The sequence below is a fragment of the Aegilops tauschii genome, chromosome 3 (assembly GCF_002575655.3).
Source record: "Aegilops tauschii subsp. strangulata cultivar AL8/78 chromosome 3, Aet v6.0, whole genome shotgun sequence".
In the NCBI taxonomy this organism is placed as follows: Eukaryota; Viridiplantae; Streptophyta; class Magnoliopsida; order Poales; family Poaceae; genus Aegilops; species Aegilops tauschii.
In genome coordinates this window covers 31,374,214-31,389,231 of record NC_053037.3, presented here as the reverse complement: position 1 = coordinate 31,389,231, position 15,018 = coordinate 31,374,214, and the positions used below count along the sequence as shown (strand labels likewise).

General features: G+C 42.0%; 1 protein-coding gene across 1 annotated transcript; it reads right to left on the bottom strand.

Annotated features, from left to right (window-relative positions):
* Positions 1-5,730: 5,730 nt before the first annotated feature.
* On the bottom strand, positions 5,731-7,430 carry LOC109776841 (peptidyl-prolyl cis-trans isomerase CYP59-like). Its single transcript, XM_073495879.1, has 3 exons — positions 7,055-7,430; positions 6,322-6,999; positions 5,731-5,786 (listed from the first exon to the last, which is right to left on the bottom strand). The coding sequence occupies exons 1-3, from the start codon at positions 7,428-7,430 to the stop codon at positions 5,731-5,733; spliced, it is 1,110 nt and encodes a 369-aa protein (XP_073351980.1).
* Between the last annotated feature and the right edge of the window lie 7,588 nt (positions 7,431-15,018).

Here is a 15,018-nt window from a genome sequence, read left to right as displayed (position 1 = left end):
GTTCTCGTCCGAAACCCTGATACTTCGAAAGAGATTGTCCAGTTTGTACACGAAGTGCATCCAGTTTTTGCCGTAACCCTCTCTACTGTTTTACACATGCTATGTGGGTGAAATGATGATACCATGCCAAGTTTCGACATTTTCTGAGTTCATTTTGTAGTGATTTTCAATTTCACGGTCATTTAGCTCTCTAAACAAATCGATAAATGACTTAAAAATAGCAAATGCTGTCAGAAAGTGTTGAAAATTGATGACGTCGCTTTGAATGGTGCGTACGGAACGCAAAAAATTCTGGAGTTGTAATAAGTTTAAAAAAATGAAGTGCCAGTGTAACAGATGAGTTCTCGTCCGAAACCCTGATACTCCGAAAGAGATTGTTCAGTTTGTACACGAAGTGCGTCCAGTTTTTGCCGTAACCCTCTCTACTGTTTAGCACATGCTATGTGGGTGAAATGATGATACCATGCCAAGTTTCGACATTTTCAGAGTTCATTTTGTAGTGATTTTTTCAACTTCACGGTCATTTAGCTCTCTAAACAAATCGGTAAATAACTGAAAAATAGCAAATGATGTCAGAAAGTTTTGAAAATTGATGACGTCGCTTTGAATGGTGCGTACGAACGCAAAAAAGTCTGGAGTTGTAATAAGTTTAAAAAAATGAAGTGCCAGTGTAACAGATGAGTTCTCGTCCGAAACCCTGATACTCCGAAAGAGATTGTCCAGTTTGCACACGAAGTGCGTCCAGTTTTTGCCGCAACCCTCTCTACTCTTTTGCAGATACTATGTGGGTGAAATGATGATACCATGCCAAGTTTCGACATTTTCAGAGTTCATTTTGTAGTGATTTTTTCAATTTCACGGTTATTTAGCTCTCTAAACAAATCGGTAAATGACTGAAAAATAGCAAATGATGTCAGAAAGTGTTGAAAATTTATGACGTCGCTTTGAATGGTGCGTACAGAACGCAAAAAAGTCTGGAGTTGTAATAAGTTTAAAAAAATGAAGTGCCAGTGTAACAGATGAGTTCTCGTCCGAAACCCTGATACTCCGAAAGAGATTGTCCAGTTTGCACACGAAGTGCGTCCAGTTTTGCCGTAACCCTCTCTACTCTTTTGCACATACTATGTGGTTGAAATGATTATACCATGCCAAGTTTCGACATTTTCAGAGTTCATTTTGTAGCGATTATCAATTTCACGGTCATTTAGCTCTCTAAACAAATCGGTAAATGACTGAAAAATAGCAAATGATGTCAGAAAGTTTTGAAAATTGATGACGTCGCTTTGAATGGTGCGTACGGAACGCAAAAAAGTCTGGAGTTGTAATAAGTTTAAAAAAATGAAGTGCCAGTGTAACAGATGAGTTCTCGTCCGAAACCCTGATACTCCGAAAGAGATTGTCCAGTTTGTACACGAAGTGCGTCCAGTTTTTGCCGTAACCCTCTCTACTCTTTTGCACATTCTATGTGGGTGAAATGATGATACCATGCCAAGTTTCAACATTTTCAGAGTTCATTTTGTAGTGATTTTCAATTTCACGGTCATTTAGCTCTCTAAACAAATCCGTAAATGACTGAAAAATAGCAAATGATGTCAGAAAGTGTTGAAAATTGGTGACGTCGCTTTGAATGGTGCGTACGGAACGCAAAAAAATTCTGGAGTTGTAATAAGTTTAAAAAAATGAAGTGCCAGTGTAACAGATGAGTTCTCGTCCGAAACCCTGATATTCCGAAAGAGATTGTCCAGTTGGTACACGAAATGCGTCCAGTTTTTGCCGTAACCCTCTCTACTCTTTTGCACATGCTATGTGGGTGAAATGATGATACCATGCCAAGTTTCGACATTTTCAGAGTTCATTTTGTAGTGATTTTCAATTTCACGGTCATTTAGCTCTCTAAACAAATCCGTAAATGACTGAAAAATAGCAAATGATGTCAGAAAGTGTTGAAAATTGGTGACGTCGCTTTGAATGGTGCGTACGGAACGCAAAAAAATTCTGGAGTTGTAATAAGTTTAAAAAAATGAAGTGCCAGTGTAACAGATGAGTTCTCGTCCGAAACCCTGATATTCCGAAAGAGATTGTCCAGTTTGTACACGAAATGCGTCCAGTTTTTGCCGTAACCCTCTCTACTCTTTTGCACATGCTATGTGGGTGAAATGATGATACCATGCCAAGTTTCGACATTTTCAGAGTTCATTTTATAGTGATTTTCAATTTCACGGTCATTTAGCTCTCTAAACAAATCCGTAAATGACTTAAAAATAGCAAATGATGTCAGAAAGTGTTAAAAATTGGTGACGTCGCTTTGAATGGTGCGTACGGATCGCAAAAAAAATTCTGGAGTTATAATAAGTTTAAAAAAATGAAGTGCGAGTGTAACAGATGAGTTCTCGTCCGAAACCCTGATATTGCGAAAGAGATTGTCCAGTTTGTACACGAAGTGCGTCCAGTTTTTGCCGTAACCCTCTCTACTCTTTTGCACATGCTATGTGGGTGAAATGATGATACCATGCCAAGTTTCGACATTTTCTGAGTTCATTTTGTAGTGATTTTCAATTTCACGGTCATTTAGCTCTCTAAACAAATCCGTAAATGACTGAAAAATAGCAAATGATGTCAGAAAGTGTTGAATGTGACGTCACTTTGAATGGTGCGTACGGATCGCAAAAAAAATTCTGGAGTTGTAATAAGTTTAAAAAAATGAAGTGCCAGTGTAACAGATGAGTTCTCGTCCGAAACTCTGATATTCCGAAAGAGATTGTCCAGTTTGTACACGAAGTGCGTCCAGTTTTTGCCGTAACCCTCTCTACTGTTTAGCACATGCTATGTGGGTGAAATGATGATACCATGCCAAGTTTCGACATTTTCAGAGTTCATTTTGTAGTGATTTTCAATTTCACGGTCATTTAGCTCTCTAAACAAATCCGTAAATGACTGAAAAATAGCAAATGATGTCAGAAAGTGTTAAAAATTGGTGACGTCGTTTTGAAAGGTGCGTACGGAACGCAAAAAAATTCTGAAGTTGTAAAAAGTTTAAAAAAATGAAGTGCCAGTGTAACAGATGAGTTCTCGTCCGAAACCCTGATACTCCGAAAGAGATTGTCCAGTTTGTACACGAAGTGAGTCCAGTTTTTGCCGTAACCCTCTCTACTGTTTAGCACATGCTATGTGGGTGAAATGATGATACCATGCCAAGTTTCGACATTTTCAGAGTTCATTTTGTAGTGATTTTCAATTTCACGGTCATTTAGCTCTCTAAACAAATCGGTAAATGACTGAAAAATAGCAAATGATGTCAGAAAGTTTTGAAAATTGATGACGTCGTTTTGAATGGTGCGTACGAACGCAAAAAAGTCTGGAGTTGTAATAAGTTTAAGAAAATGAAGTGCCAGTGTAACAGATGAGTTCTCGTCGGAAACCCTGATACTTCGAAAGAGATTGTCCAGTGTGTACACGAAGTGCGTCCAGTTTTTGCCGTAACCCTCTCTACTCTTTTGCACATGCTAGGTGGGTGAAATGATGATACCATGCCAAGTTTCGACATTTTCTGAGTTCATTTCGTAGTGATTTTTCATTTCACGGTCATTTAGATCTCTAAACAAATCGGTAAATGACTGAAAAATAGCAAATGATGTCAGAAAGTGTTGAAAATTGATGACGTCGCTTTGAATGGTGCGTACGAACGCAAAAAAAGTCTGGAGTTGTAATAAGTTTAAAAAAATGAAGTGCCAGTGTAACAGATGAGTTCTCGTCCGAAACCCTGATACTCCGAAAGAGATTGTCTAGTTTGCACACGTAGTGCGTCCAGTTTTTGCCGTAACCCTCTCTACTCTTTTGCATATACTATGTGGGTGAAATGATGTTACCATGCCAAGTTTCGACATTTTCAGAGTTCATTTTGTAGCGATTTTCAATTTCACGGTCATTTAGCTCTCTAAACAAATCGGTAAATGACTGAAAAATAGCAAATGATGTCAGAAAGTGTTGAAAATTTATGACGTCGCTTTGAATGGTGCGTACGGAACGCAAAAAAGTTTGGAGTTGTAATAAGTTTAAAAAAATGAAGTGTCAGTGTAACAGATGAGTTGTCGTCCGAAACCCTGATACTCCGAAAGAGATTGTCCAGTTTGCACACGTAGTGCGTCCAGTTTTTGCCGTAACCCTCTCTACTTTTTTGCACATACTATGTGGGTGAAATGATGATACCATGCCAAGTTTCGACATTTTCAGAGTTCATTTTGTAGCGATTTTCAATTTCACGGTCATTTAGCTCTCTAAACAAATCGATAAATGATTAAAAATAGAAAATGATGTCAGAAAGTTTTGAAAATTGATGACGTCGCTTTGAATGGTGTGTACGGAACGCAAAAAAGTCTGGAGTTGTAATAAGTTTAAAAAAATGAAGTGCCCATGTAAGAGATGAGTTCTCGTCAGAAATCCTGATATTTCGAAAGAGATTGTCCAGTTTGTACACGAAGTGCGTCCAGTTTTTGCCGTAACACAAGAAGTCCGGAGTTGTAATAAGTTATTAAAGATAAAAAGAGCCACAATGCTCATTAATTAGCTTCAAGCCTTTCGGAATAGTGCAAACTGCACTGCACGTAGCTCCGTGCAGTCTACACTATTTCTCAAGGCTTAAAGCTAAGCAACGTGCAGATGAGCATTGCGCCTCTCCTTCATCGTCTCTGCACTCAGGGCTTATAAACCGCTCCTAGTGCCTCTCTCTTCGCGAGGTGGGACTAAAAAACAGCATACTAAGAAACTATAGTACCGGTTCATGGCACGAACCGGTACTAAAGGTGCCCGTGGGGCCCCAGCCTGACCACAGCCTGACGCAGCCTCATTAGTACCGGTTCGTGACATGAACCGGTACTAAAGGTTGCTCAAAAACCGGTACTAATGATCTCCGCCCGCCTAGCCGTTGGAACCGGCACTAATGGACACATTAGTGCCGGCTCAAAATCAAACCGGCACTAATGTGCTTCACATTTGACCCTTTTTCTACTAGTGCTAGTATCATATTACTTCTATCCATGGTATATGCAAGCTAGCTAGCAGGTAGTGCTAAACCTTGACATTTTTCAAATTTGGTCAAATGGATGCTGCTATTCACCATACTACTAGTATTACCTTTGATGATTATTATACATGGTCATTGTGCATCTTGTGTCAAAGATTTAATTCCTCCAAATTGGTATACGCTTCTCTGCAACCTGTCTCAGAGATGAACACTTAAAAAAAAGACCACGAGAAGCGCGGAATCCAAAAGCAATTGCAGTTCATATGTATGATTCAGCAGCAGTTGAGTGCAACAATTGTAGGCGAAGTGAGCACTCTACTAGAAGTAGTATTCAGAGATACAAACTTGAACATCACAAAAACTATTTATTCTACACTAGAGGTGGTAGAGACTTTAAAATTTCCTCTACTAACCTACTCCCAACCGCGCTCCGCCGCCTGTGTAATTTCGCTTCCGGCGCCACAGTGAAGCTAACCTTATTTTTCAAAGCTATATACACGGTGTGAAAAGCCAGCTCTGCTTGGTAAATGAGACTAAACTTCTAGAGATTTTGTTAATTATCTGGTGATTTTGTTTTTGCGCACAGTAGTATGTACAGATTATTTAAGAACAAAAAATAAGTAGCTTGCCAAATGCCAAATATCTAACTGCTACTGAACATCTAAACCAATCAAGATTATCATAGTATTGTTAGCAATGAACCTTTCGGTTCAGATTAGAAAATTCATAGTTAGGTGTATCATATCTAAGAGCTTGTTAGCAACAACTGCAATAAATAAATAGGAACCACGTATAGCTATACAAGTATCATATATATAGTGGGAAACATCATTTCAACTTAAAGTTATAAAATTTTAACACGGTTATCATAGTATCATACTCCCTCCGTCCGAAAAAGATTATCCCTCAAGTTTGTGCTAGATACATCCATTTGAGGAACAAACTTTTGCGGACGGAGGGAGTATCTATGAAGGACAATGTATCACGAATGAAGAAACAAGCAGACTGAACACTTAAGTGGAACTCACTAGTACAGTAGGAAACTGGTCGTCTACTTCAGTGATTTTTTCAATTGAAATTTTGCTAGTTGTCAACTTGTCATTTTGTGTGATATTTTGAATAACATAGGTGAGAAATTTAAAAGCCTATCATCTTCTTTGCCTTGCTTGCTTCCTCTCTCATCATGATGATTTCTTCCCCGCCTGCTCATGTCGCGGTCACCCCGAGGGGGAAGCTTCAACTTTCCGTATCTTATTTCGGTCGGCACCTGGATGATCTTCCAGATCAGCATTAGTACGTACCGTCATCGTCGAACACTAAATCATAACTTCTGCGGTTGTTCCCGCCTCTGTGAGTGTTTTGATCTTCCAAAACATAATTGGTGCCTTTGTTTTCCTCCTCAACGCCTTGATCACAATCTCGGGCCAGGTGATCCGGGGCACCACACTTGAGGCGCCCATCTTTATCGGCATTTCGTGTGCTTTGCCTGAACCGACCCCACAGTTTTGAAACATTTTGTGCAAAATCAACCTGGATCCTCCTGTCATGAATCAGGCTATCTTCCATCTTAAAATATGCACGCTCACAATCCTCCTTTGCCTCGAATTCAATGAAAGCATAGCATAAGCTATCTCCGGTCTTGCAGTCACGAATTATTTCAGCCGATGTCATGGTTCCGAAACGAGAAAAGATTGTACGCAGATCCTCGTCCTCTGTAATTGGGTTAGGTTTAGAAACATACAAGACATTGTCTGCCTGTTCGACTCCTGGAATGTCTCCGCCGCAGTGATCGCAGCTAACGATCACGACACTAGCAAGTGCATCATCCGAAGGAACGTCTAAGCGATCTTCTGCAATCTCGGCACGTGGCTTTCCTATGGGAGAATCCCCAGGGATGAGTTCTGCAAGCTGAGGAGGATCATCGAATGGATCGTCCAAGACATATGTATGTTTAATCCTTATGTCCATGAATGGTCTCCCTTTTATCAGCAACACATGATTCATTTATCTTTGCCAGTGTGTCGAAACCTTCACCTTCAGCGACCACCCCAAACACAGTGTGTTTACCATCAAGACCGTCCACGCCGTCCCGCAAGGTGAAGTAGAACTGCGAGCCACCTGCCATGGCGACGGTGCCAGCCTTTGAATGCCTCAGGTCCGGACGGAACTCGTCATCGAAAAAACGATCTTGATCGCCATGAAGGATCTTGTACACAGAATCACCTCCAGTGCCGATTCCGGTTGGGTCCCCTGTGTGTGCCAGGAAATCCCTCTCCACCTTGTGGAAGAGGCAGCCGTTGTAGTACTTGATCTTGCAGAGCTTGAGGAAGTTCTTAGTGGTGATGGGCAACTCGTCTGTGTGTAGATCCACCTCGATGTCGCCCACGCTCGTAACGATCAGAACCGACATCTCGGGCGCGGCCCCGCTGTGTGCGCTGCTCAGTTGCCGTCCGCCTCCAACCTCGCTCTGCGTCCCTGCGGGCCGATCGGTCGGGAAGAACTTCTCTGCGGTCGATCCCCTCCTCCTCTAGTGTTCCTCCTCTTCCTCATTTTTAGGGTATAAACCCTTCTGACTTATAACCCGTAGTCCAATTGGATACCGAAATCACGTATACATGGTTTTCCTAATTAACCTAGAAGACCTACTCAAACTAGTACTCCTACGTACTTAGAGCATCTCCAACAGAGACGCTAAATAAGCCACGCGCCTAAAAAAAATGGTTTTTCAGCGTGCGCGCAACCGAATCGGCAACTCCAGCAGACGTGCAAAAATCACGCGCGCTAAAAATCACTCCGCGCGCCGAACAGAACTACATCGCGCACTACTTTTTTGGGCGTCCGCTACCGTGCGTGCGACAGAAAGAAATCGCGCGCGAGCGAGCAACCGCCGCTGAACTCTCCGCCCGCGCCCGCTTTCGCCCCGCCTCGCGCTGCCGCCGCCAACCTCCAGCCATGGACGGGCGCACTGATACCCCCCTAACCCCTCCATACACGCGCGACCTCTCCGCCGCCGCCGCCGCCACAAACCCTAGCGCGGACTTGACCTCCGCCACCGTTGTGGCTCCGAACACTGGCCTCACGCGCGGGCTCTTCATGCCGCCCGGGAAGAAGATGGGGAATGATTGTTGATGTTTAATTCGTTTGTGTGAACTTGTTTGTCATGAACTTTGCTTGTGATCATCTTGTTTGTGCGAACTTTGCGTGTTTTTGAACTATGCTATGAATTTGAACTATGCTATGTTTCTCATTGATGTTTGAGATCATCTTGTTTGTGTGAAATTTGTATATTTTGGATGTTTGAGATCATCTTGTATGTGTTGTTTGTGCACCGGCTGGTCGCACACGCTCTATTTACCGCGCCTGCTGAAGCGGCACGCTCAAAATTTTGGGCGCCTGGTGAAGCAACTGACTAGTTCGGCGCGCAAAAGCGCTATTTCGGCACTGTACAAAAATTTAACGCGCCGCGCCTGCGCGCGTCTGTTGGAGATGCTCTTAGCCATACAAACACAAGTCTTGAGGTGTTGCTCCATCGCCCCTAGCATCAGTGCAAACCACCGCATGGTGTGCATCAGTGCATGGTGTTACGATGGAACCGCTCATTGTTGAGCTGCTTGCGATGCGGGGAGGTACCATCTTTGCTCAGCTGCTGGGCTTCCTTCATGTCGTCGTGGAAACTGATTATCGATTAGAGGTGGTGAACCTCTAGTCTTCGGGTTGCAATTCTCGGTCTATTGTTGCGCCTATCCTCCATGAAATGAGGAGCTTGCTACTGCTTTCGGTCTTTTCCTGTTCAACATGTTTGGAGATCCAAAAACGTAGCATTCTGGCGGAAACTGATAGTTGGCTGGTCGTAAGTCCAAGCTTCCTGGCATCTAGCTTGATGGACGATTGTAACAATGCAAACAAAAATACTAGACCCGTGTACACGGGCACCCCATCACATTGACATGTTTCGATTTTTTCCAACATGTTGATGTGCAAAAACATGAGAAAACACAATGAGGATGGCGCTGATTATGAATCGGAACTTGTTTAAAAGCTTCCGTTAAGGTCTCCGTTTGAAGACTCCCTTTTCATGATCGATGTCCATTTTGTCATATTTAGGTTTCAATGGTGTTTCGGAGGTCCATAGGCAACATTGAGCTTTGCTCACAGTGTGCCGACGAAGAGTGCAAGAGAAAGACAATGTCTCGCTTTCTCCAAGGATGCATGTGTAGTTTTAAAAATATGCAACGATAACCTTGTAAGGGTTGGTTGACTTTAATATACGAACTTTCACCTCTTCAAACAACAACAAACATGACCCCGCATTAGTGAACCAACATGACTCTATTGGAGCAATTCCATACCATCATAAAGTCGAGCCTCTTACCGCACATGATTTCAAAATGATACCTGAGTAAAATGAATCGATGATATGATCAGCTTCTCCTTCAGGAGGCCAATGGAGGGTGAGTTCGTCAAGGAGCGCCTCTCCTAGTCCATCCTTGTCATGGGCGGTAGCTCGCTCTTCCCAAGGATAATTCTTTTGGCTGGAATCAAGATGTCCTACTTTACGCCCTGAAGCTCGTGAGAGCCGCCCACCCAATAATAACTTTTTTAATTCTAGCCTTGAAGATATGTGAGTTACGAAGTTTAAATTCAACCAAACTATGCATTCTGAAAATCCATCAATATTCAATCATCCTACTCTCTCCACCATTCCAAGAAAATATACTATACATTGCGAAAATATTCAACTATATAATTTTAATTATTAATAAGTTTACCTTAAGTTCAAAAGGCTACAATTCAATTTCTTAGTATAACATAAATATAGTAATAGGGTTTTCACATATGGGAAATTACAAGATATCAAGTAAAATTAATCCATTATGAATTTCTAAATTTCCATTATGTCAACTGAATTATGAAACTGGAACTCAAAACAACTTAAAAGTGAAAGTAATGTGGAATAACTTATGTTATAAGTTCTCAAACATTTTTTAGTAAAAAAAACTACATTGGAGTTAAATTGAGCGAGAAATGGCCACTAGGACTTTCAAAAGAATTTTGTAAATAACTGTTTTTGAATATCTCAAGGTGTAGCATCTATAAAACATCCAACCTGGTCAACCTTGTTGGAATATATGTGCCATGTTAAATGGGGTAAAATATGCCACAAAGTTCTCAAATCTGGTAGTTCAAGAAAGTTTCTTCAGTAGAGTTGTTCTCACAAGTATAAATAAATGCTGACCCGCAAAAAAAAGTATAAATAAATGCTAAACTTTCTTTTGGCTAATAAAAATATGTGCGTTTCTCTGAACTTTTGGCCCGTTCACCGTATATAATTATTTTTTCTCACGTGCCTATCTGAGGTGGTACTAAAAAATTTATCCGTCCATGCATAAGTAAAATTTTGGGTTGGGCCTCCAAATCGTGCAGTCAAGGGGTGTGCTTCGCATCTTCTTTTTTCTTCAATAGGGTCGCAGGGTGTCAGTCCCTTAAGTGGGCCAAGTGGCCCGCCCCGCGTCTTTTTTCCTTCTACTGGGCCGTAGGGAAAAATTTGCTGCTACACTTTTTTTCCTTTGATTGGGCCGCGGAGAGTCAGTCCCCTATATGTGCCAGGCCTCTCCGCATCTTTTTCACTAGATTGGGCCGCAAGAAAAGAAATTAAATGCTACTCGTGTGGGATTCAAACTCAGGATCTCTCCTATCAAGATTTGATGAAGGCTCCAGTCGACTGACCGGTGCGTACAATTGTGTTACAAGAGATGGTTCGTTAGCCAATTAATAGTACTGCCTCGATTCTTTACACCTAATTCCATCAATTTACACCTCCTACCCATGTGGGAGTAATAGGATGAAGAAGAAGTAGTAGCCGCATATCCTGGATCTCCGGCACAGATTGATGTATTTTCTCTACTTTTTTGGATGCATATTGATAGTGATGAATGTGAGAGTACCACGTTGATTTTCTGGGATGTAAACAACATAAACTGTCGTTTTTTAAAAGATCATATGTAAATAGAATAATCTATCATTCTTCAAGAGCTTAGATCAAGCTTAATTTTGGTAAGCCAAAACGGTTTTGGAGCCTTCTTGCATTTGTACATATGATTATGCATATACCATCCACATAGGCACCAGCCAAAAATTTAGTCATATGCTAGATGACTAGTAGAAAACAGGGCTTTGGTCCAGGTCGGGCCAGCCTATTATTCCCGGTTCAGTCACGAACCGGGACCCATGGGGGCAACAGTCCCGGTTCGTGAGGCCAGGGGGCTGGCCGGGCCTCGTGGGGCATTGGTCTCGGTTCGTCCGGACCCTTTGGTCCCGGTTCCAGACACATTAGTTTTCATCTTCTCTCTACATTAACCTCTTAGAATCCAGTCTAATTATAGGTCGAGCTTTTTATGACGCATGCCACTCGAAAGATTGAAAGTGAATCCTCTATTTCTAAATACTTACAAGCCACTAGCAATTTTTCTAAGCATGCAACTATGCCACATCAGCACCTATGCATGTCAACCAGAAACATTAAGTTGCATTTATTTACATGTAATCCATTGTCTAATCTTTCTAAGCATGCAACCATGCCACGTCAAAACCTATGCATGTCAATTATAAGTTACACTATTGTATTAATTTAGCGATTTAATCGTGCCACATTAGCAAGTCATACATGTCGTCCATAAGTTATATTTTTGAGTCAATTTCTATATTTTCATACGTGGTATATGTGTTGGATAATTGAAGCATACCTATACAGTTCATGATTTGTATTCTTTATAAAAAGAGAATGGCATTTTCTTAAGTACAATGTAAATTGAGAGTCCTTTTTTGCATTAGTTTAGTTGTTTTTCTAGCACCTATTGATACAATTGTTATAACAAGGTTCCCGCGGCAAGGCACGGGGCATTGTCAAGTTATCTTTAACGTACACCACCATATGCCATCTTTGTTCGCATTTGTTTTGCAAATCTTATATTTTAAGAGACTTAGTAAAGAATATCATACATATAATAATTACCCTAGTTTGTTAAGTAAAAAGATGTTTAACAAGCCATGAAAAAACTTCATGAATAGAAAAAAAGATTCCTGGATTTCAAACTACTTTCATGAATTTTAATAAAAGTTCACAAATTAAGAAAACTCAGACTATACAAATACTCACAACTTTAGAAATATTCACGAATTTAAAAGAAATCTCATGAATTTGAAAAATATCTGTCGGTTTTAAAAATACTCATGGATTTGAATAAATATTCATGAATTAAAATGTCAAAAATAAAATAGAAAATGAAAAATAGAATTAAGAGAAAAACCAATAGGAAAAATATAAATGTCAAAATAAGTAAAAACCATAAAATCAGAGGAAAACAGAAAATAAAACAGGCAAGATCGCTTAATCTTAGAAATATTGGCAGGGGCAAGCCAATATTTGTCATAGCGAAACGTACGCCTCAAGGAAGATTTGTCTGGCTCCTGGTCACAAGGAAAGGTCGTATAGAATACGTTTTCGCTGACCTGAAACGTAAGCTTTCGTATCCGTCAAGCACTCTACTTGATAACCTCTTGGCCTATATATCCAACCAAACAGAGCGCCACGCCCCGAATCCAATCCCCCGATGAGCAGCAGATCCACCGGCGGCAAGGCCGGCGTACCATCGATCGTCGGAGTCCAGACTACGCGACGACGGGGGCGGGCCTCTCCCATCCCGTTCACGACGGTTCGGCTCCCGCAGGCGGCGTCTCGCTGAGTCAGGCGGGCGGGCTCGATCCACCGGCCGGGGACTAATTCCTCGGAATTAGCTGCTAATCCCCCGTCCATTCATGGCAGCACGCATGAGGTGGCGCGATTAATTAGTCCCACCTCGCCATTCCGGTCGGAACTCGCGGCCTTTAAATGCGCCCCATTCGCCGTATCACTCGCCGAGTCTGGTGGCGCAGACCTGTAACTCCGAGCTTCTACGGAGGGTATTGTTGGCGGGGGAAAGGAGCTCGGCTCGCGTGAGCGTCGCCGGCAACGGTGGCGGAGCCGAGCTCTGGGTTGTGGTTGGTTGTGTGCTGTTGCGCCTTGACTTGAGCCTGGGAGGGCAATGTAGTGGCGCTGAAGTGCGCCGGGCATCAATGCCGGCTGGCAAGTGGCCACGGAAGTGGCCGTCGCCGGCGAAGCCCGCTGCTAACCCCTAACCTCGCCCCCCCCCCCCCCCCCCCCCCCCCGTCTCGCCCCTGTCGGGGGGTACTGGGTTCGTCGGCGCACACACACTCCTCCACCCCTACCTCGCCAACTCTTTTTGTAGTTTTGCCCCGGCATTGCCTTCTCACATCTATCTATGCTCAAGAAACCCAGCTCAATGAATTTAAAGTAATTCAGAGATGAGACGGGACAAACTCTGTGGCCTCTCAGAAATTTATATACAGCCGGTCCAACGGGAAGCACTAGCACTGCAGCAACATGATCAACTGCGCAAAAGCTTACTTGTCTCGAGGTTTTTCACCTCAACGTAGCTTGGATAGTCACCTGTTGTGTTGAGGCTTGCACTGGTTGAAGCTTCGACGATGCGTGGTCTCAGTTATGGTCGAAGCTTCAGTTCGATCCGACTTGAATTTCTACTCTTAAAATGAACCATGATAGGCTGAGGCATCTCTGGTTTTCTTATGTGCGCAAATGAGATTGTGAGAACGAGATGGATCAAACGCGCCGCCGATCGAAGAAGAATAAAAGTATTTCCCAACACCCTCCCTGAGCTCTGCCAAAGAATTAACCACATGATGTCGTTCTTGCTTTCAGAGACTGTTAAAAATTCCTCTACTAACCTACTAGTAGAGCACAACAGCAAGGCCGACCTTCTTTGCTTATTTTTATTCCTCTACTAACACGGTGCGAGAAGCCAGCTCTGCTTGGTAATTCGGGTGATTTTTATTTTCGAGCATGGTAGTATCTGCAGCTTGCTTATAAGAACAAAACAAAAGTAGATCGCCGAAAGACAAGTATTTAACTGCTGCTCAACGCCTAAACCAATCAAGATTATCATATTATATATTGTTAAAAATGAACCAAAAGTTAGTGTTTCAGTTAGTTCAGAAAGTTCAGAGTTAGGTGTGCTTTTCTCTTCAGTTAGTATCATACCTAAGGAGTAGAATGTATCACGAAAGAATAGGCACAGATGCCAAAAAAGTACTCCCTGCAGTGATCTAAACGCCCTTATATTTCTTTACGGAGGGAGTACATAAATAGGCAACACGTATAGCTATACCGGAATTTAACACGATTATCATAGTACCATATCTACCCACAATACAATAATAATCATAGTATCTTATCTAAAGATTAGAATGTAACTCGAATGAAGAAACAAGCAGACTTGAACACTCAAGTGGAACTGGTTGTCAAAAAGGAAACTGTTAATCTACTTTAGTGATTTTTTTCAATTGAAAATTTGCTAGTTCTGTCATTCTTTGTGATATTTTGAATATGATAGTGGACAAATTTAAAAGATGAAAATGAGTTGGTGATTGAGTTGTATGTTATTGCATATTTTCTGGATTTCGCAATCTCTGTTTACCATTGTACCAAAATGAGCGATGTTAATGCTCTTTTCTGTTTTGTCTTGTAGATGACTCAACCTGATGATCATCACATGGAAATGGAGGAAGTGGGCACTCATAGGGCCACCCGCGGCACAATTAAATCAACTGAATTTTCTGGTTCACAATCATCTTCAAAGGAGGAAGCTTTTGGTTCACAACCATCTTCGCAGGAACAATGTTTTGGTGGACAACAATCTGCTGCTCTTTGAGGTTTGATCCTGATGCGCTTAGGGAAGCTTTTTGCATAGATGGTCATAGAAAATGAGTTGCCCTTTGCTTTTGGTGAGAAGATGGGCTTTAGGGAATTTATATCCAGATCCCACCCACGTCTCAAACTGCCATCTAGAAGAATTTGTACCAGAGACACATTGGGACTGTTACCGAAAAAGGCTTTCGCCCCGCTTTATAAATAAAGCAAACCA

Bases quoted from the DNA above. Each gene is read 5' to 3' on its own strand.
- LOC109776841 (XM_073495879.1), bottom strand. From the start codon at position 7,430: ATGTCGGTTCTGATCGTTACGAGCGTGGGCGACATCGAGGTGGATCTA. The intron at 7,000-7,054 runs GTGAAGGTTTCG...TGCTGATAAAAG, and splicing joins GTTTGGGGTGGTCGCTGAAG to GGAGACCATTCATGGACATA. The intron at 5,787-6,321 runs GTACGTACTAAT...TATTTATTGCAG, and splicing joins TTTAGTGTTCGACGATGACG to TTGTTGCTAACAAGCTCTTA.